The sequence below is a fragment of the Salmo trutta genome, chromosome 36, assembly GCF_901001165.1.
Source record: "Salmo trutta chromosome 36, fSalTru1.1, whole genome shotgun sequence".
Classification (NCBI taxonomy): Eukaryota; Metazoa; Chordata; class Actinopteri; order Salmoniformes; family Salmonidae; genus Salmo; species Salmo trutta.
The window spans coordinates 13,314,072-13,337,130 of NC_042992.1; the positions used below are offsets into that span (position 1 = coordinate 13,314,072).

The 23,059-nt window shown below is 49.5% G+C and overlaps 1 protein-coding gene across 1 annotated transcript in view; it reads right to left on the reverse strand.

Moving 5' to 3' along the window:
- Positions 1 to 235: 235 nt before the first annotated feature.
- hibadha (3-hydroxyisobutyrate dehydrogenase a) overlaps positions 236 to 23,059 on the reverse strand; it is a 37,839-nt gene continuing 15,015 nt past the window's right edge. The window contains exons 5-8 of the mRNA XM_029734699.1: positions 16,311 to 16,444; positions 16,105 to 16,181; positions 724 to 880; positions 236 to 494 (exon numbers count right to left, since the gene is read on the reverse strand). Coding sequence (XP_029590559.1) covers positions 318 to 494; positions 724 to 880; positions 16,105 to 16,181; positions 16,311 to 16,444 — 545 coding nt within the window. The 3' untranslated portion in view covers positions 236 to 317. The remainder of the gene's footprint in view (positions 495 to 723; positions 881 to 16,104; positions 16,182 to 16,310; positions 16,445 to 23,059) is intronic.

Genomic DNA, 23,059 nt, shown 5'->3' on the forward strand with positions numbered 1-23,059 from the left:
GTAGGGGTGTGGTGGGGGGAAGTAGGGGTGTGCTGAGGGGAAGTAGGGGTGTGCTGAGGGGAAGTAGGGGTGTGCTGGGGGGAAAGTAGGGGTGTGCTGAGGGGAAAGTAGGGGTGTGCTGAGGGGAAAGTAGGGGTGTGCTGAGGGGAAGTAGGGGTGTGCTGGGGGGAAAGTAGGGGTGTGCTGGGGGGAAAGTAGGGGTGTGCTGGGGGGAAAGTAGGGGTGTGCTGGGGGGAAAGTAGGGGTGTGCTGGGGGGAAAGTAGGGGTGTGCTGAGGGGAAAGTAGGGGTGTGCTGAGGGGAATAAGGTAAGGGATTCTAGTCCCCCTTCTTTTCTGGCTCCTCCTCCTGTTCACGTAGGAACTGGAACACAGAGGAGAAGTCCTTGTTGGCGTAGCCGCGGGCACACATGACCCGGTAGATCTGATGGGCCAGCGAGCCCAGGGGGACAGGGGTCTTAGTGTTGGTGGCTGTGTGCTGGGCCAGACCCAGGTCCTTACAGGAGAGAGAGATGGGGATGTTAGATGTGTGTTTTTGTGAAGCAGAGTAGACGAGAGAGCACAGAAGGGAGGAGTGAGATCAAGAGAGATGAAGAGGAATAAAATAAAGAGAAATAAGCAAACCAAACTTGAGAAAGAAGGAGAGATGAAAAGGGAGGGATAAACAGACGGACGCACAAACACATCCAGTCAGACATAGCCAGCTAGGGTAGAACAGAACAGACCTTGGCCATGAGCGTGGTCCCAAAGCCTCCCTGGTAGTTGTTACCAGAGGGGACTCCCTCCATGACACCTGGTACTGGGTTATACGAGTCACTGGACCAGCACCTGCCTGATGACATGTTCAGGATCTGAGCCAGCAGTTTAGGGTCCAGACCCAACCTGGAACAGAAGCGACGAGGTTAGTTAAAGAGAAAAGGAGGAAAACAATGGCGAGAGAAGAAAGGTGTGAGAGTTGTGAAAGGGTAGAAAGGTAAGGGAACGGTAAGGGAAAATAAAGTGAAGGGGGGGTGAGGTGTAGAGGTACAGAGAAAGCGAGAGAGATACTGGTCGGCCAATAGAAAAAGAATGATACTGGTTGGCCAATAGAAAAAGAATGATACTGGTCGGCCAATAGAAAAAGAATGATACTGGTCGGCCAATAGAAAAAGAATGATGCTGGTTGGCCAATAGAAAAAGAATGATGCTGGTTGGCCAATAGAAAAAGAATGATGCTGGTTGGCCAATAGAAAAAGAATGATGCTGGTTGGCCAATAGAAAAAGAATGATGCTGGTCGGCCAATAGAAAAAGAATGATGCTGGTTGGCCAATAGAAAAAGAATGATGCTGGTTGGCCAATAGAAAAAGAATGATGCTGGTCGGCCAATAGAAAAAGAATGATGCTGGTCGGCCAATAGAAAAAGAATGATACTGGTCGGCCAATAGAAAAAGAATGATACTGGTCGGCCAATAGAAAAAGAATGATACTGGTCGGCCAATAGAAAAAGAATGATGCTGGTCGGCCAATAGAAAAAGAATGATACTGGTCGGCCAATAGAAAAAGAATGATACTGGTCGGCCAATAGAAAGAGAATGAGGAAAGAGAAAGCGAGCATGTGAAACAGAGATACTGGGGCTCCTGAGTGGATCAGCAGTGCGTGAGGCGTCACTACAGACCCGGGTTGGATCCCAGGCTGTGTTACAGCCCCGGCCGTGACCGGGAGACCCATGAGGCATTGCACAATTTTTTTTTTTTTGCTGCTGATAGTGATCGAGAGAGAGAGACAGATGTTGTAATAAAAGAGAGAGAAAGAGGGAGAGTGAGTGTAATAGAAAGAGAGAAAGAGAGAGAGAGAGAGAGAGAGAGAGAGAGAGAGAGAGAGAGAGAGAGAGAGAGCTGGTGAACCATGTTGAACACAGAGCCTGTCTCTCTCTTCTCCATCTCTCAGTGTTAATGGCTGGTTAGGTGGAGGACTGGGAAATGCTGCCTAATGCAGTATTGATGTTTACCCCTCCTATCCTTAATCATGCCTCTAACATGGAAGAAAGAGGAGGACAAGTGGTGGCCAAGGAGCACATGTGGGCCATAAACCTCGTTGACACACACACACTTCCCCAATCATTTAACAGCACTCTGCTTCCAGAAGCAAGGGATGAAGAAAGTACTACGTAGAAGGACCAATAACTACAGGAAATGTCTGAGAGCGCAGCACGTCACGTGACAGAGTGATGAGTATTCAGTAAGGTATAAGGTGTGACATCCTCAGGTGAACCAACACACTTCCACACCACACAACGCCACGCCTCCACACCGCCAATACACGCCTCCATACTACACCACGCCTCCATACTACACCACACCTCGCCTCCATACTACACCACACCTCGCCTCCATACTACACCACAACACACCTCCATACTACACCTCCATACTACACTACACCACGCCTCCATACTACACCACACCACACCTCCATACTACACCACACCACACCACACCTCCATACTACACCACACCACACCTCCATACTACACCACACCTCCATACTACACCACACCTCCATACTACACCACACCTCACCTCCATACTACACCACACCTCCATATTACATCACAACGCCTCCATACTACACCACAACACACCTCCATACTACACCACAACACACCTCCATACTACACCACGCCTCCATACTACACCACACCTCCATACTACACCACAACACACCTCCATACTACACCACAACACACCTCCATACTACACCACACCACGCCTCCATACTACACCACACCTCCATACTACACCACACCTCCATACTACACCACACCTCCATACTACACCACACCTCCATACTACACCACAACACGCCTCCATACTACACCACTAATATGGAGGCGTGTTGTGATGTAGTATGGAGGCGTGTTGTGGTGTAGTGTGGAGGCGTGTTGTGGTGTAGTATGGAGGCGTTGTGATGTAATATGGAGGTGTGGTGTAGTATGGAGGCGTGTTGTGGTGTAGTATGGAGGTGTGTTGTGGTGTAGTATGGAGGTGTGTTGTGGTGTAGTATGGAGGTGTGGTGTAGTATGGAGGTGTGGTGTAGAGGTGTGTTGTGGTGTAGTATGGAGGTGTGTTGTAGTATGGAGGTGTGGTGTGGTGTAGTATGGAGATGTGTTGTAGTATGGAGGTGTGGTGTGGTGTAGTATGGATGTGTGGTGTAGTATGGAGGTGTGTTGTAGTATGGAGGTGTGTTGTAGTATGGAGGTGTGTTGTAGTATGGAGGTGTGTTGTAGTATGGAGGTGTGGTGTAGTGTGGAGGCGTGTTGTGGTGTAGTGTGGAGGCGTGTTGTGGTGTAGTGTGGAGGCGTGTTGTGATGTAATGTGGAGGCGTGTGGAGGCATGTTGTGATGTAGTATGGAGGTGTAGTATGGAGGTGTGGTGTAGTATGGAGGTGTGGTGTAGTATGGAGGTGTGGTGTAGTATGGAGGTGTGGTGTAGTATGGAGGCGTGGTGTAGTATGGAGGCGTGTTGTGGTGTAGTATGGAGGTGTGTTGTAGTGTAGTATGGAGGTGTGTTTTGGAGGTGTGTTGTGGTGTAGTATGGAGGTGTGGTGTAGTGTGGAGGTGTGTTGTGGTGTAGTATGGAGGTGTGTTTTGGAGGTGTGTTGTGGTGTAGTATGGAGGCGTGGTGTGGTGTAGTATGGAGGCGTGGTGTAGTGTAGTATGGAGGCGTGGTGTGGTGTAGTATGGAGGCGTGGTGTAATATGGAGGCGTGGTGTAGTGTGGAGGCGTGTATTGGCGGTGTGGAGGCGTGGCGTTGTGTGGTGTGGAAGTGTGTTGGTTCACCTGAGGATGTCACACCTTATACCTTACTGAATACTCATCACTCTGTCACGTGCTGCGCTCCATACCACAACACACCTCCATACTACACCACAACACACCTCGATATTACACCACAACACGCCTCCATATTACACCACGCCTCCATACTACACCACAACACGCCTCCATATTACACCACACCACGCCTCCATATTACACCACGCTTCCATATTACACCACGCCTCCATACTACACCACGCCTCCATACTACACCACGCCTCCATATTATACCACGCCTCCATATTACACTACGCCTCCATACTACACCACGCCTCCATACTACACCACAACACGCCTCAATACTACATCACAACACGCCTACATATTACATCACTAATATGGAGGCGTGGTGTAGTGTGGAGGCGTGTTGTGATGTAGTATGGAGGCGTGGTGTAGTATGGAGGCGTGGTGTAGTATGGAGGCGTGGTGTAGTATGGAGGCGTGTTGTGGTGTAGTATGGAGGTGTGTTGTGGTGTAGTATGGAGGTGTGGTGTGGAGGTGTGTTGTGGTGTAGTATGGAGGTGTGGTGTAGTGTGGAGGCGTGGTGTGGAGGTGTGTTGTGGTGTAGTATGGAGGTGTGTTGTAGTATGGAGGTGTGGTGTAGTGTGGAGGCGTGTATTGGCGGTGTGGAGGCGTGGCGTTGTGTGGTGTGGAAGTGTGTTGGTTGACCTGAGGATGTCACACCTTATACCTTACTGAATACTCATCACTCTGTCACGTGCTGCGCTCCATACCACAACACACCTCCATACTACACCACAACACACCTCCATACTACACCACAACACGCCTCCATACTACACCACAACACGCCTCCATACTACACCACAACACGCCTCCATATTACACCACGCCTCCACATTACACCACAACACGCCTCCACACTACACCACGCCTCCACACTACACCACGCCTCCATATTACACCACGCCTCCATACTACACCACGCCTCCATATTACACCACGCCTCCATACTACACCACGCCTCCATACTACACCACGCCTCCCCTCCATACTACACTACGCCTCCATACTACACCACAACACGCCTCAATACTACATCACAAAACGCCTACAAATTACATCACTAATATGGAGGCGTGTTGTGGTGTAGTATGGAGGTGTACTGTGGTGTAGTATGGAGGTGTGGTGTAGTATGGAGGTGTGTTGTGGTGTAGTATGGAGGTGTGGTGTGGAGGTGTGTTGTGGTGTAGTATTGAGGTGTGTTGTGGTGTAGTATTGAGGTGTGTTGTGGTGTAGTATGGAGGTGTGGTGTAGTGTGGAGGCGTGGCGTTGTGTGGTGTGGAAGTGTGTTGGTTGACCTGAGGATGTCACACCTTATACCTTACTGAATACTCATCACTCTGTCACGTGCTGCGCTCCATACCACAACACACCTCCATACTACACCACAACACGCCTCCATATTACACCACAACACGCCTCCATATTACACCACGCCTCCATATTACACCACGCCTCCATACTACACCACAACACGCCTCCATATTACACCACGCCTCCATATTACACCACGCCTCCATACTACACCACACCTCCATACTACACCACAACACGCCTCCATATTACACCACGCCTCCACATTACACCACACCTCCATACTACACCACGCCTCCATACTACACCACGCCTCCACACTACACCACAACACGCCTCCACACTACACCACAACACGCCTCCACACTACACCACAACACGCCTCCACACTACACCACAACACGCCTCCACACTACACCACAACACGCCTCCACACTACACCACAACACGCCTCCACACTACACCACAACACGCCTCCACACTACACCACAACACGCCTCCACACTACACCACACCACAACACGCCTCCACACTACACCACAACACGCCTCCACACTACACCACACCACGCCTCCACACTACACCACACCACGCCTCCACACTACACCACACCACGCCTCCACACTACACCACACCACGCCTCCATACGACACCACGCCTCCATACGACACCACGCCTCCATACTACACCACGCCTCCATACTACACCACGCCTCCATACTACACCACGCCTCCATACTACACCACGCCTCCATACTACACCACGCCTCCATACTACACCACGCCTCCATATTACACCACGCCTCCATACTACACCACACCTCCATACTACACCTCCATATTACACCACGCCTCCATACTACACCACACCACGCCTCCATACTACACCACGCCTCCATACTACACCACGCCTCCATACTACACCACGCCTCCATACTACACCTCCATATTACACCACACCTCCATACTACACCTCCATATTACACCACGCCTCCATACTACACCACACCACGCCTCCATATTACACCACGCCTCCATATTACACCACGCCTCCATACTACACCACGCCTCCATACTACACCACGCCTCCATACTACACCACGCCTCCATACTACACCACGCCTCCATACTACACCTCCATATTACACCACGCCTCCATACTACACCATGCCTCCATACTACAACACGCCTCCATACTACAACACGCCTCCATACTAGAGGTCGACCGATTATGATTTTTCAACGCCGATACCGATTATTGGAGGACCAAAAAAGCCTATGCCGATTAAAAATCGGCCGATTTTTAAAAATGTATTTATTTGTAATAATGACAATTACAACAATACTGAATACACACTAATTTTAACTTAATATAATACATCAATAAAATCAATTTAGCCTCAAATAAATGAAACATGTTCAATTTGGTTTAAATAATGCAAAAACAAAGTGTTGGAGAAGAAAGTAAAAGTGCAACATGTGCCATGTAAGAAAGCTAACGTTTAATGTTCTGAGCAAGGAACTGAGAACATATGAAAGCTGGTGGTTCCTTTTAACATGAGTCTTCAATATTCCCAGGTAAGAAGTTTTAGGTTGTAGTTATTATAGGACTATTTCTCTCTATATGATTTGTATTTCATATACCTTTGACTATTGGATGTTCTTATAGGCACTTTAGTATTGCCAGTGTAACAGTATAGCTTCCGTCCCTCTCCTCGCTCCTACCTGGGAACGAACCAGGAACACATCGACAGCAGCCACCCTCGAAGCAGCGTTACCCATGCAGAGCAAGGGGAACAACCACTCCCAAGTCTCAGAGCGCGTGACGTTTGAAACGCTATTAGCGCGCACCCCGCTAACTAGCTAGCCATTTCACATCGGTTACACCAGCCTAATCTCGGGGGTTGAAGTCATAAACAGCGTAATGCTTGAAGAATTGCGAAGAGCTGCTGGCAAACGCACTAAAGTGCTGTTTGAATGAATGCTTACGAGCCTGCTGCTGCCTACCATCGCTCAGACTGCTCTATCAAATCATAGACTTAATTATAACATAACACACAGAAATACGAGCCTTTGGTCATTAATATGGTCAAATCCGGAAACGTTCATTTCCAATAATCGGTATCGGCGTTGAAAAATCATAATCGGTCGACCTCTAATTACACCACACCTCCATAATACACCACACCTCCATACTACACTACACCTCCATACTACACCTCAACCCACCAAAGCAACAGAAAAGAGAAGGGGAGAAGAGGAGTGAGTGTTAGTTTCTAAGCGTCTGTGTCTGGTGAGTGGTGCTAGTCGTTATATTGTAACAGTTTTAAAGACAGTGTAAAGTTGGCCACATGAATCCCTGGCAGCCTCACCCTGGCAGAGCTTCTAGGACAATAACTATATTCTGCTCTCAATATCACCATTAAACCATCATGGCTCCTTAAGGACAGAATATGGGCTTCCTAAGCCTTCCCTCCCTCTTCTTCCCTCATTCCCTCCCTCCACCTGGCTCTCATTCTACCATTACTACCACAGTCTTTATTAGTTGTCTACTAACTAATTAAGACTGGGACATTTACTCTCAACGGATTTTACACTCTCACAAAATGTCTCTCTCCTTTTTTCTCCCTTTTTTTCCTCCGTCTCTCCGGGCTTGGTTTGTAGTTTCTCTCCGTCTCCCCCGGCTTGGTTTGTAGTTTCTCTCCCGGCTTGGTTTGTAGTTTCTCTCCGTCTCTCCCGGCTTGGTTTGTAGTTTCTCTCCGTCTCTCCCGGCTTGGTTTGTAGTTTCTCTCCGTCTCTCCCGGCTTGGTTTGTAGTTTCTCTCCCGGCTTGGTTTGTAGTTTCTCTCCGTCTCTCCCGGCTTGGTTTGTAGTTTCTCTCCGTCTCTCCCGGCTTGGTTTGTAGTTTCTCTCCGTCTCTCCCGGCTTGGTTTGTAGTTTCTCTCCGTCTCTCCCGGCTTGGTTTGTAGTTTCTCTCCGTCTCTCCCGGCTTGGTTTGTAGTTTCTCTCCGTCTCTCCCGGCTTGGTTTGTATTTTCTCTCCGTCTCTCCCGGCTTGGTTTGTAGTTTCTCTCCTGGCTTGGTTTGTAGTTTCTCTCCGTCTCTCCTGGCTTGGTTTGTAGTTTCTCTCCCGGCTTGGTTTGTAGTTTCTCTCCTGGCTTGGTTTGTAGTTTCTCTCCGTCTCCCCCGGCTTGGTTTGTAGTTTCTCTCCGTCTCTCCTGGCTTGGTTTGTAGTTTCTCTCCCGGCTTGGTTTGTAGTTTCTCTCCGTCTCTCCCGGCTTGGTTTGTAGTTTCTCTCCGTCTCTCCCGGCTTGGTTTGTAGTTTCTCTCCGTCTCTCCCGGCTTGGTTTGTAGTTTCTCTCCGTCTCTCCCGGCTTGGTTTGTAGTTTCTCTCCGTCTCTCCCGGCTTGGTTTGTAGTTTCTCTCCGTCTCTCCCGGCTTGGTTTGTATTTTCTCTCCGTCTCTCCCGGCTTGGTTTGTAGTTTCTCTCCTGGCTTGGTTTGTAGTTTCTCTCCGTCTCTCCTGGCTTGGTTTGTAGTTTCTCTCCCGGCTTGGTTTGTAGTTTCTCTCCTGGCTTGGTTTGTAGTTTCTCTCCGTCTCCCCCGGCTTGGTTTGTAGTTTCTCTCCGTCTCTCCTGGCTTGGTTTGTAGTTTCTCTCCCGGCTTGGTTTGTAGTTTCTCTCCGTCTCTCCCGGCTTGGTTTGTAGTTTCTATCCCGGCTTGGTTTGTAGTTTCTCTCCCGGCTTGGTTTGTAGTTTCTCTCCTGGCTTGGTTTGTAGTTTCTCTCCGTCTCTCCCGGCTTGGTTTGTAGTTTCTCTCCCGGCTTGGTTTGTAGTTTCTCTCCTGGCTTGGTTTGTAGTTTCTCTCCTGGCTTGGTTTGTAGTTTCTCTCCCGGCTTGGTTTGTAGTTTCTCTCCCGGCTTGGTTTGTAGTTTCTCTCCGTCTCCCCCGGCTTGGTTTGTAGTTTCTCTCCCGTCTCCCCCGGCTTGGTTTGTAGTTTCTCTCCGTCTCCCCCGGCTTGGTTTGTAGTTTCTCTCCCGGCTTGGGTTTTAGAGTGGTATGGAAATGTGGGATAAGTGACACTGTGTGTTGTTTTTAATGGAAGTCTCAGTCATGATGGCTTTTTCATTGCATGTCTGCATACTGCTGCCCCACTCCTTCACTCCCCCTCTCCTTCCATCGCTCCATCCTGCCTCAGCTGACGCCTCCCTGTCTAAGGGTGACATATGTTTGACATCATCCACCCCCCCTTGGGGCGCGCGCGCGCACACACACACACACACACACACACACACACACACACACGGTCTCTTCCAGGGCCTGTGTTCTGGGTCAGCATCTGAAAAGGTTATTTGCTGCTCTACAATAAAGCACGTCGGAGGACAGATTGTTTGTTACAGCGGCCAGATATGCTGACTGACATGGAGCTGTTGTCCTCTGTTTAACAATAAATCAATGAACCTCCCTCTCCTATCACACCCCCTATCCTGGTTATTAGCCATGAGCCCCCCTCCCCATCACAGTCCTGGTTATTAGCCACGAGCAATCCTGCCTCTCCTATCACACACTTTATCCTGGTTATTAGCCACGAGCCCTCCTGCCTTTCCTATCACAGTCGTGGTTAGTACCCATGAGCCCCCGTCCCCATCACAGTCCTGGTTATTAGCCATGAGCCCCCCTCCCCATCACAGTCCTGGTTATTAGCCATGAGCCCCCCTCCCCATCACAGTCCTGGTTATTAGCCATGAGTCCCCCTCCCCATCACAGTCGTGGTTATTAGCCATGAGCCCCCCTCCCCATCCCAGTCGTGGTTATTAGCCATGAGCCCCCCTCCCCATCCCAGTCCTGGTTAGTAGCCATGAGCCCCCCCTCCCCATCCCAGTCCTGGTTATTAGCCATGAGCCCCCCTCCCCATCCCAGTCGTGGTTAGTAGCCATGAGCCCCCCTCCCCATCACAGTCCTGGTTATTAGCCATGAGCCCCCCTCCCCATCACAGTCCTGGTTATTAGCCATGAGCCCCCCTCCCCATCACAGTCCTGGTTATTAGCCATGAGCCCCCCTCCCCATCCTGGTTATTAGCCATGAGCCCCCCTCCCCATCACAGTCGTGGTTAGTAACCATGAGCCCCCCCTCCCCATCACAGTCCTGGTTATTAGCCATGAGCCCCCCTCCCCATCCTGGTTATTAGCCATGAGCCCCCCTCCCCATCCTGGTTATTAGCCATGAGCCCCCCTCCCCATCCTGGTTATTAGCCATGAGCCCCCCTCCCCATCACAGTCCTGGTTATTAGCCATGAGCCCCCCTCCCCATCCTGGTTATTAGCCATGAGCCCCCTCCCCATCCTGGTTATTAGCCATGAGCCCCCCTCCCCATCACAGTCCTGGTTATTAGCCATGAGCCCCCCTCCCCATCACAGTCGTGGTTAGTAGCCATGAGCCCCCCTCCCCATCACAGTCCTGGTTAGTAGCCATGAGCCCCCCTCCCCATCACAGTCGTGGTTATTAGCCATGAGCCCCCATCCCCATCCTGGTTATTAGCCATGAGCCCCCCTCCCCATCACAGTCCTGGTTATTAGCCATGAGCCCCCCTCCCCATCACAGTCCTGGTTATTAGCCATGAGCCCCCCTCCCCATCACAGTCCTAGTTATTAGCCATGAGCCCCCCTCCCCATCACAGTCCTGGTTATTAGCCATGAGCCCCCCTCCCCATCACAGTCCTGGTTATTAGCCATGAGCCCCCCCTCCCCATCACAGTCGTGGTTAGTAACCATGAGCCCCCCTCCCCATCCCAGTCCTGGTTAGTAGCCATGAGCCCCCCTCCCCATCACAGTCCTGGTTAGTAGCCATGAGCACCCCTCCCCATCACAGTCCTGGTTAGTAGCCATGAGCCCCCCTCCCCATCCCAGTCCTGGTTAGTAGCCATGAGCCCCCCTCCCCATCACAGTCCTGGTTAGTAGCCATGAGCCCCCCTCCCCATCACAGTCCTGGTTATTAGCCTTAACACCAGTGTTGTTCTTTAGCGGTGCTGTTAATTTACATGGAGAAGAGGACATGTCACGCTTTAACAGGATTGACATGGACACACACACACGTGTGGCAGAGCAATGCCATCAGAGCTAAAAGCAAAACAAATGCTATGAAAAATAAAAGAGTTGAGACGGGGGACGGGGGGGACGGGGGCCTGCTGTTGAGTCATGTGCAGCAGGTGGAGGTCATTTATGATATTAACTGTCTGGTTCATTACCATTAGCTTTAATTCCTTCTCTAAACCACAGAGAGGAAGCACGCTCAACATTTATTATTAGACAGGTATCAAACAAGTATCTTTACTCCATCTCTTGAACATATGCTCTCAACCCCCCCCCACACACACACACACAGAGAATGTAACTGTATTTATGCCTCCTCTCCTCAGCATCATCATTAAAAGCAGGGCTGCTCCTCAGACAGACTGAAAGATACAAGCCAGAGAAGAAACAGACCAGAAAGGGAGTGGAGGATGGAGAGAGAGAGAACGAGAGACAGAAATGGATAGAAAATAAATGTTAAAGAAATATAAGACAAAGGGAAACATAGGGAGGAGAAAATAAAGGGAGTGAGAAAGAAAACCTGAGAGAGGGAAAAAACAGAGACAAAGGTAATGTTTGTGTGGTTATAATTGTAATTCAGGGCCATTCTCTGATCTAAGGAACATCATGCTGTCAGAGATGGCCCAACGTTCCATCTGAAATCAACAAATTAGCTGTGTGGACGGGACAGGCAGCGTGCGGTGTGGGTGTGTGTGTGTGGTGTGGGGGTGTGTGTGGTGTGTGTGTGTGCGAGGACAGGCATTGGAAAGGGCAGCTCTATCAGGCCCTACTCCAGCATGATAAAATGTTATTACTGTTTTCCTGGAAATTGGCTCTGAGCATGTGTGTCTCGGTGTCTGTCTGTGTCCGTGTGTACTCCATGTACGTGTGTTTGTAGGTGTGTAGGGGTAGGTGTGTATAGGTAGGTGTATATAGGTGTGTAGGGGTAGGTGTGTATAGGTAGGTGTATAGGTGTGTAGGGGTAGGTGTGTAGGGGTAGGTGTATATAGGTGTGTAGGGGTAGGTGTGTAGGGGTAGGTGTGTAGGGGTAGGTGTGCATAGGTGTGTAGGGGTAGGTGTGTATAGGTGTGTAGGGGTAGGTGTGTAGGGGTAGGTGTGCATAGGTGTGTAGGGGTAGGTGTGCATAGGTGTGTAGGGGTAGGTGTGTATAGGTGTGTAGGGGTAGGTGTGCATAGGTGGTAGGGGTAGGTGTGTAGGGGTAGGTGTGCATAGGTGTGTAGGGGTAGGTGTGTATAGGTGTGTAGGGGTAGGTGTATATAGGTAGGTGTGTAGGGGTAGGTGTATATAGGTAGGTGTGTAGGGGTAGGTGTGTATAGGTGTGTAGGGGTAGGTGTGTATAGGTGTGTAGGGGTAGGTGTATATAGGTAGGTGTGTAGGGGTAGGTGTGTATAGGTAGGTGTGTAGGGGTAGGTGTGTATAGGTGTGTAGGGGTAGGTGTGTATAGGTGTGTAGGGGTAGGTGTGTATAGGTGTGTAGGGGTAGGTGTGTATAGGTGTGTAGGGGTAGGTGGGTATAGGTGTGTAGGGGTAGGTGTGCAGGGGTAGGTGTGTAGGGGTAGGTGTGCAGGGATAGGTGTGTAGGGGTAGGTGTGCAGGGTAGGTGTGTATAGGTGTGTAGGGGTAGGTGTGTATAGGTGTGTAGGGGTAGGTGTGTATAGGTGTGTAGGGGTAGGTGTGTAGGGTTAGGTGTGTATAGGTGTGTAGGGGTAGGTGTGTATAGGTGTGTAGGGGTAGGTGTGTAGGGGTAGGTGTATATAGGTGTGTAGGGTAGGTGTGTATAGGTGTGTAGGGGTAGGTGTGCATAGGTGTGTAGGGGTAGGTGTGTAGGGGTAGGTGTGCATAGGTGTGTAGGGGTAGGTGTGTAGGGGTAGGTGTGCATAGGTGTGTAGGGGTAGGTGTGTAGGGGTAGGTGTGCATAGGTGTGTAGGGGTAGGTGTGCATAGGTGTGTAGGGGTAGGTGTGTAGGGGTAGGTGTGTAGGGGTAGGTGTGTATAGGTGTGTAGGGGTAGGTGTGCATAGGTGTGTAGGGGTAGGTGTGCATAGGTGTGTAGGGGTAGGTGTGCATAGGTGTGTAGGGGTAGGTGTGTATAGGTGTGTAGGGGTAGGTGTGTATAGGTGTGTAGGGGTAGGTGTATATAGGTAGGTGTGTAGGGGTAGGTGTGTATAGGTGTGTAGGGGTAGGTGTGTATAGGTAGGTGTGTAGGGGTAGGTGTGTATAGGTGTGTAGGGGTAGGTGTATATAGGTAGGTGTGTAGGGGTAGGTGTGTATAGGTAGGTGTGTAGGGGTAGGTGTGTATAGGTAGGTGTGTAGGGGTAGGTGTGTATAGGTGTGTAGGGGTAGGTGTGTAGGGGTAGGTGTGTATAGGTGTGTAGGGGTAGGTGTGTATAGGTGTGTAGGGGTAGGTGTGCAGGGGTAGGTGTGTAGGGGTAGGTGTGCAGGGGTAGGTGTGTAGGGGTAGGTGTGCAGGGATAGGTGTGTATAGGTGTGTAGGGGTAGGTGTGTATAGGTGTGTAGGGGTAGGTGTGTATAGGTGTGTAGGGGTAGGTGTGTAGGGTTAGGTGTGTATAGGTGTGTAGGGGTAGGTGTGTATAGGTGTGTAGGGGTAGGTGTGTAGGGGTAGGTGTATATAGGTGTGTAGGGGTAGGTGTGCATAGGTGTGTAGGGGTAGGTGTGTAGGGGTAGGTGTGCATAGGTGTGTAGGGGTAGGTGTGTAGGGGTAGGTGTGTATAGGTGTGTAGGGGTAGGTGTGCATAGGTGTGTAGGGGTAGGTGTGCATAGGTGTGTAGGGGTAGGTGTGCATAGGTGTGTAGGGGTAGGTGTGCATAGGTGTGTAGGGGTAGGTGTGCATAGGTGTGTAGGGGTAGGTGTGTAGGGGTAGGTGTGTAGGGGTAGGTGTGTATAGGGGTAGGTGTGTAGGGGTAGGTGTGTATAGGTGTGTAGGGGTAGGTGTGCATAGGTGTGTAGGGGTAGGTGTGCATAGGTGTGTAGGGGTAGGTGTGCATAGGTGTGTAGGGGTAGGTGTGTATAGGTGTGTAGGGGTAGGTGTATATAGGTAGGTGTGTAGGGGTAGGTGTGTATAGGTGTGTAGGGGTAGGTGTGTATAGGTGTGTAGGTGTGTAGGGGTAGGTGTGCATAGGTGTGTAGGGGTAGGTGTGTAGGGGTAGGTGTGTATAGGTGTGAAGGGTTACGTGTGTAGGGGTAGGCTTGTATAGGTGTGTAGGGGTAGGTGTGTAGGGGTAGGTGTGCATAGGTGTGAAGGGTTAGGTGTGTAGGGGTAGGTGTGCATAGGTGTGTAGGGGTAGGTGTGCAGGGGTAGGCGTGTATAGGTGTGTAGGGGTAGGTATGTAGGGGTAGGTATGTATAGGTGTGTAGGGGTAGGTGTGTAGGGGTAGGTGTGTAGGGGTAGGTGTGCATAGGTGTGTAGGGGTAGGTGTGTATAGGTGTGTAGGGGTAGGTGTGTAGGGGTAGGTGTGTAGGGGTAGGTGTGTATAGGTGTGTAGGGGTAGGTGTGTATAGGTGTGTAGGGGTAGGTGTGTAGGGGTAGGCCCCTGTTTCTCACTGTTCAAATAAACCTACCATTAAAATTATAGACTGATCATTTCTTTGTCAGTGGGCAAACATACAAAATCAGCAGGGGATCAAATACTTTTTTCCCCCTCACTGTACATGAGCACATACGACTAACACACACAAAATACACTGTCACACAAACACACATTGCTTGACTAGAGGCCAGACACACCAGAGAGGGAAATAGATGGATCCTTTACAACCCCAATAACAGCAGCAGCAATAGCAGGACAGAGAGGGATGGGGAATGTAGTTTTACAGTCTTATCCACTGAGGCAATGTCAGAGATATGTAGTTTGTAAGCAGGGCTGGTTTGTCAGGGCTGGGAGCAGTGCATGTTGGGATATGTAGTTTGTAAGCAGCAGCTGGTTGTGACGAGGCTGCATTAAGAGCTCAACCAGTGGATGTAAATGAGTGTCTGACCCCCTCATCAGTCTCTTGCTACCCCTGACAGGTCTGAGACTGGATGGTCTGACCCCCTCATCAGTCTCTTGCTACCCCTGACAGGTCTGAGACTGGGTGGTCTGACCCCTTCATCAGTCTCTTGCTACCCCTGACAGGTCTGAGACCGGGTGGTCTGACCCCCTCATCAATCTCTTGCTACCCCTGACAGGTCTGAGACCGGGTGGTCTGACCCCCTCATCAGTCTCTTGCTACCCCTGACAGGTCTGAGACCGGGTGGTCTGACCCCCTCATCAGTCTCTTGCTACCCCTGACAGGTCTGAGACATGGGTGGTCTTACCCCCTCATCAGTCTCTTGCTACCCCTGACAGGTCTGAGACCGGGTGGTCTGACCCCCTCATCAGTCTCTTGCTACCCCTGACAGGTCTGAGACCGGGTGGTCTGACCCCCTCATCAGTCTCTTGCTACCCCTGACAGGTCTGAGACCGGGTGGTCTGACCCCCTCATCAGTCTCTTGCTACCCCTGACAGGTCTGAGACCGGGTGGTCTGACCCCCTCATCAGTCTCTTGCTACCCCTGACAGGTCTGAGACCGGGTGGTCTGACCCCCTCATCAGTCTCTTGCTACCCCTGACAGGTCTGAGACCGGATGGTCTGACCTCTCAAACCTCCCCTGCCACCAACTATCCTCCTCTGTCACTTTGCCCACATCTCAAAACACAGAAGGCAAAATCAACACACAGGTCCAGTTGGAGACCTGGTGAAGACATGGTCAGGTAAATCACAGCGAGACAGTGAAGGGTGAATAGAAGTGACTCCAACAGAACTAGGCTGGCTAGCAGGTAGTTGACTCTACCTGATTCCGAGGTTCATGGTCTCTGCAGTCCCGATCATCCCAATCGCTAACAGCATGTTGTTACAGATCTTAGCTGCCTGTGAGACAAAAAAGCTGAATTATTCAAATACATTTCTGTGAGAGTGACCAAGTGTACAATAGTGTTTGAGTGTATGAAAATGGTACATTTGTATGCAAACTTGTAAGTACACTAGAGTGTTAGTTACCTGTCCTGTGCCAACCTGTCCGCAGTACACTACGTTAGCTCCCATACAGGTGAGGAGTTCCTGGGCTGCCGTGTACTCCTCCTCAACCCCTCCTACCATGAAGGTTAGCTTAGCCAAGCTGGCTGCTCCCACACCTACAACACATAATACATGGTCACTACACACTAATGTTGAACGATACTGAAACGTCTGTACTCTTTAGATACTAGAACATGAAAAGCAGTCCAGTGGAATTTATTTTTACTTTAGGTACTTCTGTCCCACGGATCATGTCTCTCTATCAGAGCAGCCGATGTCCACTTATAGCATGAGCGTGCCTGCTCCAATCATTCCGCACAGACGTTAACACACTTGAATATGCGACACGGCATATAGAAATGCTGAAACTCTTAATTACTGTTCGCAAAACAATGTCCATACAGGCTAGAACACTTCACATTGAAAGAAGATACCGGTAGCTACAAGCTAACTTTCCTAGATAGCTTACAGCTTACAGCTGAAGCTAACATCAATTCATTACCCGAGTACTTCGTTTGTGATAACATGCAGAACCATAATGCAAAATAGGCTGATTTCAAAGCTGATTGACAGCAAAACTTCATTAATTCAGTCAGTCTCACACATCTCTCCCAAAGATTACTTATTTCCTAAATGTGTGTGAAAACTGGGCTCCGATTGGCCCTCTTGCCTTGAATGACGTCATTACAGATCAAATCAAATTCCATCGGTCGCATACACATATTTAGCAGATGTTATTGGTCACGTACGCATATATCAGATGTTGTTGGTCACATACACATATTTATCAGATGTTATTGGTCACGTACACATATTTATCAGATGTTATTGGTCACGTACACATATTTATCAGATGTTATTGGTCACGTACACATATTTATCAGATGTTATTGGTCACGTACACATATTTATCAGATGTTATTGGTCACGTACACATATTTATCAGATGTTATTGGACACATACACACATTTATCAGATGTTATTGGTCACATACACATATTTATCAGATGTTATTGATCACATACACATATTTATCAGATGTTATTGGACACATACACATATTTATCAGATGTTATTGATCACATACACATACTTATCAGATGTTATTGATCACGTACACATATTTATCAGATGTTATTGCGGGTGTAGAGAAATGCTTATGTTCCTAACTCCAACAGTGCAGTAATATTTAACACACACAAATCTAAAAAAGTTCAATAATGTCATTAAGAAATATTAGGATGAGCAATGTCTGAGACCGTGGTGTGTGTACCAGTTTTTCTTTATTTGTACCATTTTCCACATTGTAGAATAATAGTGAAGACATCAAAACTATGAAATAACATGTATGCAATCATTAAGTAACCAAAAAAAGTGTTAAACAAATCAAAATATTTAGATTCTTCAAAGTAGCCACCTTTTGCCTTGACAGCTTTGCACACTCTTGGCATTCTCTCAACCAGCTTCATGAGGTAGTCACCTGGAATGCATTTAAATTAACAGGTGTGCCTTGTTAAAAGCAAATTTGTGGAATTTCTTTCCTTCTTAATGCGTTTGAGCAATCCATTGTGTAGTTACAAGGTTGGGGTGGTATACAGAAGTTGGCCCTATTTGGTAAAAGACCAAGTCCATATTATTGTCAAGAAGGTCAGTCAATCTGGAACATTTTTAGAACTTTGAAGGTTTCTTCAAGTGCAGTCGCAAAAACCATCAAGCGCTATGATGCATCTGTAATTAATTTTGATGTTTAGTCAAGGTCTTAGTCGCGCAATTTTACATGTAACCAAGATGTTTTGTGCACTATTTGTCAAGTGAAAAAATTTGCCTGAAAACAAGTCGTCTCTCGCTGAATGACAACAAATACTTAATTGAAGAATCTCTACTGTTCTAATTATTATTTTATTTATTTAACTAGGCAAGTCAGTTAAGAACAAATTCTTATTTTCAAAGACGGCCTAGGAACAGTGGGTTAACTGCCTTGTTCAGGGGCAGAACGACAGATTTTTACCTTTCGGTTACTAGTCCTACGCTCTAACCACTAGGCTACCTGCAGCCCCTTGTTAACCAATCACTGACAAAGGGGTGTCCGAACTTGGGCTTGGCTCAGGAAATAATGTGCACATGAACAGCCATCTAGACACAGTGCTAGATGGTTCACCAATGACAGCCTTATTTAATCCCAAAAACATCATGTCAGTCTCATGACAGTGTTGCCAGAAAGCTCTCTCAGGACTAGTACAAGACTCCTCGATAGCAGTCAGATTATTTTGTTTGGTCTATGGAGCTCAGTGATAGTTAATTTGTAGAGACATCACAATCTTTTCTGCTCTGGGAAAGGGGTGTGTGTGTGTCGTGATGGGACAGGATTGTCGAGAGCGGCACACCAGAGGGACGGGGGAGTTGTCCCCATCATCCTGCACACGACCCCCATGGGCCTCCATCCTCCTTACGCCACCGCTTTCTCCTTCACACAAACAACTATACCCCACCACCAAAACCAGGCCGACAGCTGTGCCTGAGGCTACCCCCTTAGAAACACCCCCCGGGGGTATCAGTGACAGCCGTGAGGGTAATTAACTTTACACTTTATCATGTTCAATTAGGCCTCACACACACACTCCCCCATCCCTCCCAGTGCCTGATGGCTTAAGGAGCGTTCCATGTTTTAGCAAGGACCTCTCCACCCCCCAACGGGTCCTGATGACACAGATAGATGACCAGAGACGTGCCAGATAGATTAACACAGAAATAAAACTGTTAAAAACGGAGGCGGAACCCTCGCTCCCAAATCTCATCTGCCACAGCCCAGCCCCTTAATATACCATTGATTAACCCCTAAACATACATCTGTGCGCACGAACACAGGCAGGCAGGCAAATTGTTGGTAGCTGTAAGTATTCAAAGAGCACAGCTCTTCCATACTGTAATCCTAGTGATAGGTAAACAAATGAAAAGCACCACCATCATCATGTTGAGCTGTGCTTGGTAAGTGGACAGGACAGTGTCCCCTACACTGCATCCCACAACACCAAAAGAGCACTACGCCTTAGCGACACTGTTAGAGGAGTGTATCAACAGTCTTAGTAATGTGTGTGTGTGTGTGTGTGTGTGTGTGTGTGTGTGTGTGTGTGTGTGTGTGTGTGTGTGGTGTGTGAAATCAGTCTTCAGGGTGCTATGTAGCTCTAATGAAAGGCCTCTTGATGGTGAAGGCCTAATCATGTTGCTGTTAATAATTAAGAGAGGAATTAGGAAGGAGAGAAAATAGCTGAAACTACACAACCAGAAGGAGAGGAGAGTGGAGGAGAGGAGGGTGTGGAGGAGAGGAGAGAGAGGGAGAAAATAGCTGAAACTACACAACCAGGAGGAGAGGAGAGTGGAGGAGAGGAGAGTGTGGAGGAGAGGAGAGTGTGGAGGAGAGGAGAGAGAGTGGGAGAAAATAGCTGAAACCACACAACCAGAAGGAGAGGAGAGTGTGGAGGAGAGGAGGGTGTGGAGGAGAGGAGAGAGGAGAGAGTGGAGGAGAGGAGAGAGAGGGAGAAAATAGCTGAAACTACACAACCAGGAGGAGAGGAGAGAGGAGGAGAGGAGAGTGTGGAGGAGAGGAGGGTGTGGAGGAGAGGAGAGAGTGGAGGAGAGGAGAGAGAGGAGGAGAGGAGAGAGAGGGAGAAAATAGCTGAAACTACACAACCAGAAGGAGAGGAGAGTGTGGAGGAGAGGAGAGTGTGGAAGAGAGGAGAGAGGAGAGGAGAGAGTGGAGGAGAGTGTGGAGGAGAGGAGAGAGAGGAGGAGAGGAGGGTGTGGAGGAGAGGAGAGAGAGGAGGAGAGGAGAGAGTGGGAGAAAATAGCTGAAACTACACAACCAGGAGGAGAGGAGAGTGTGGAGGAGAGGAGGGTGTGGAGGAGAGGAGGGTGTGGAGGAGAGGAGGGTGTGGAGGAGAGGAGAGAGAGTGGGAGAAAATAGCTGAAACTACACAACCAGGAGGAGAGGAGAGAGTGGAGGAGAGAGTGGAGGAGAGGAGGGTGTGGAGGAGAGGAGAGAGAGGAGGAGAGGAGAGTGTGGAGGAGAGGAGAGTGTGGAGGAGAGGAGAGAGAGGAGGAGAGGAGAGAGAGGAGGAGAGGAGAGAGTGGAGGAGAGAGTGGAGGAGAGGAGAGAGTGGAGGAGAGGAGAGAGTGGAGGAGAGGAGAGAGAGGGAGGAAATAGCTGAAACTACACAACCAGAAGGAGAGGAGAGTGTGGAGGAGAGGAGGGTGTGGAGGAGAGGAGAGGAGGGTGTGGAGGAGAGGAGAGAGAGGAGGAGAGGAGAGAGTGGGAGAAAATAGCTGAAACTACAACCAGGAGGAGAGGAGAGTGTGGAGGAGAGGAGGGTGTGGAGGAGAGGAGAGGAGGGTGTGGAGGAGAGGAGAGAGAGGAGGAGAGGAGAGAGTGGGAGAAAATAGCTGAAACTACAACCAGGAGGAGAGGAGAGTGTGGAGGAGAGGAGGGTGTGGAGGAGAGGAGAGGAGGGTGTGGAGGAGAGGAGGGTGTGGAGGAGAGGAGGAGAGGAGGGTGTGGAGGAGAGGAGAGAGAGAGGAGAGAGAGGAGAGAGTGGAGAGAGAGGAGAGAGTGGAGGAGAGGAGAGAGTGGAGGAGAGGAGGAGAGAGAGGAGGAGAGGAGAGAGAGGAGAGAGAGGAGAGAGAGGAGAGAGAGGAGAGAGAGGAGAGAGTGGAGGAGAGGAGAGAGTGGAGGAGAGGAGAGAGAGGGAGGAAATAGCTGAAACTACACAACCAGAAGGAGAGGAGAGTGTGGAGGAGAGGAGGGTGTGGAGGAGAGGAGAGGAGGGTGTGGAGGAGAGGAGAGGAGGGTGTGGAGGAGAGGAGGAGAGGAGAGAGTGGGAGGAAATAGCTGAAACTACACAACCAGGAGGAGAGGAGAGTGGAGGAGAGGAGAGAGAGGAGGAGAGGAGAGAGATGAGGAGAGGAGAGAGAGGAGAGAGAGGAGGAGAGGAGAGAGTGGAGGAGAGGAGAGAGAGGGAGGAAATAGCTGAAACTACACAACCAGAAGGAGAGGAGAGTGGAGGAGAGGAGAGAGAGGAGGAGAGGAGAGAGTGGAGGAGAGGAGGGTGTGGTGAAGAGAGCAGGAGAAAATAGCTGGAACTACACAACCAGGAGGAGAGGAGAGAGTGGAGGAGAAGAGAGAGAGGGAGAAAATAGCAGAGGGGGAGAGGAGAGATGGCAGAGAAGAGGTGAGTGGGGAGCAGAGGCTTAAGGTGTAGAAGGGAGGAGCAGAGATGGGAGAGTGGGGGGGGGCTTTATGGAAAAGAGTGACTGATGTACAGTCACTGAGTTGACCGAACAGCAGGTTCCCTGTATGTTGTTGTCCATAGGGTAATGGTATGTATACATTACCCCAGCTATCCCACTCTTCCAACCCTCTCTCGGACTGATAATTAGCCGTCTGTCTGTGCGTGCGTGCGTGATGCAGCAGTGACAGCCTGTCAGGCCACATAATGAACCCCGTCCATACTGCAGCAGCTGACTATGGAGCACAACACACGGTCCACACACACAGGTCTTACATAACAGGGAGAGAGAAGGCTCTATAACTTAGAGACTGAGATTTTCTGAATCCAATCACCATGCATACAACCATCAACAGTCACACTAATAAGGCCTATATAATGCTGACAGAACCAAAGCCAAGCAGCATGGTACACTTCCACTGGTTCATTAGACTGGGGACAGGATCACTAAAGAGAAGACTATTGATATCACAGTTAACATGCTGATCAATATACATCTCTACACATGGAGAGGGGGAGATAAAGAGAGAGGGGGAGAGAGAGGAGGGGAGAGGGAAGAAATAGCAGAGGGGGAGAGGAGAGATGGCAGAGAAAAGGAGAGTGGGGAGCAGAGGGAAAAACAGAGATGGAGGGAAAGAAAGAGCAGGAAAGAAAGAAATATGAGAACAAGAGATGGGGGAGAGAGAGAGAGAGAGAGAGAGAGCGGCGGAATACTTTGTCCACTCCTTCCCTCCCTCCCCCTCTCAGATGAACTAATCACCCATAATAAGCTCCTCTGATCCGTAGTGGATTTCTAGAAACAGTGACAGAGGGATGATGAAAGATCGCCGTGCAGGAAGAAGAATAACATCATTAGCATAACAGAGAAGGAGAGAGAGAGAGTGTGTGTGTGTGTGTGTGTGTGTGTGTGTGTGTGTGTGTGCGTGCGTGTATAGGGGCGTCCCGTGGTCCGGTCGGTCCTGTCAGAGACGGATTAAACAGGAATCCTAATGAGGCTGTGGGGGATTTGGGGAAGACGTTGGGAACTTCACCATGAAACGCCCAATCCTATCCATCTCACAGAAAAATGACACTCCTGCATTGTTAAAAACACACTTACAACGCATTGCCCCCCAGGTCTAGCTGACGTACATCTGCCCAGAGAGAGAAAGAGGGTGAGAAACAGAGAGAGGGATACATTGAAGGGGGAGAGAGAATGTATAGTGAGGTAATGGGAGTGAGTGGCAAAGACAGAGACCAGGATAGCTGTGCCTCTGAACTCTGAGAAACAATTCCCTTGGGAAAGAGCAGACAAGAGTCCCTCTTATCATGTTCCAGGGACAAGTTATGGTTGGCCAACATAAAACCCAGATACCCAGTGGAACTAGCCTGACCACGGTTCAACCACAGTGAGCTGGCATTGGTATTAATGACCGTTAGAGAGAGGGGCCAGCCAAAGCCACTCAGTCTAA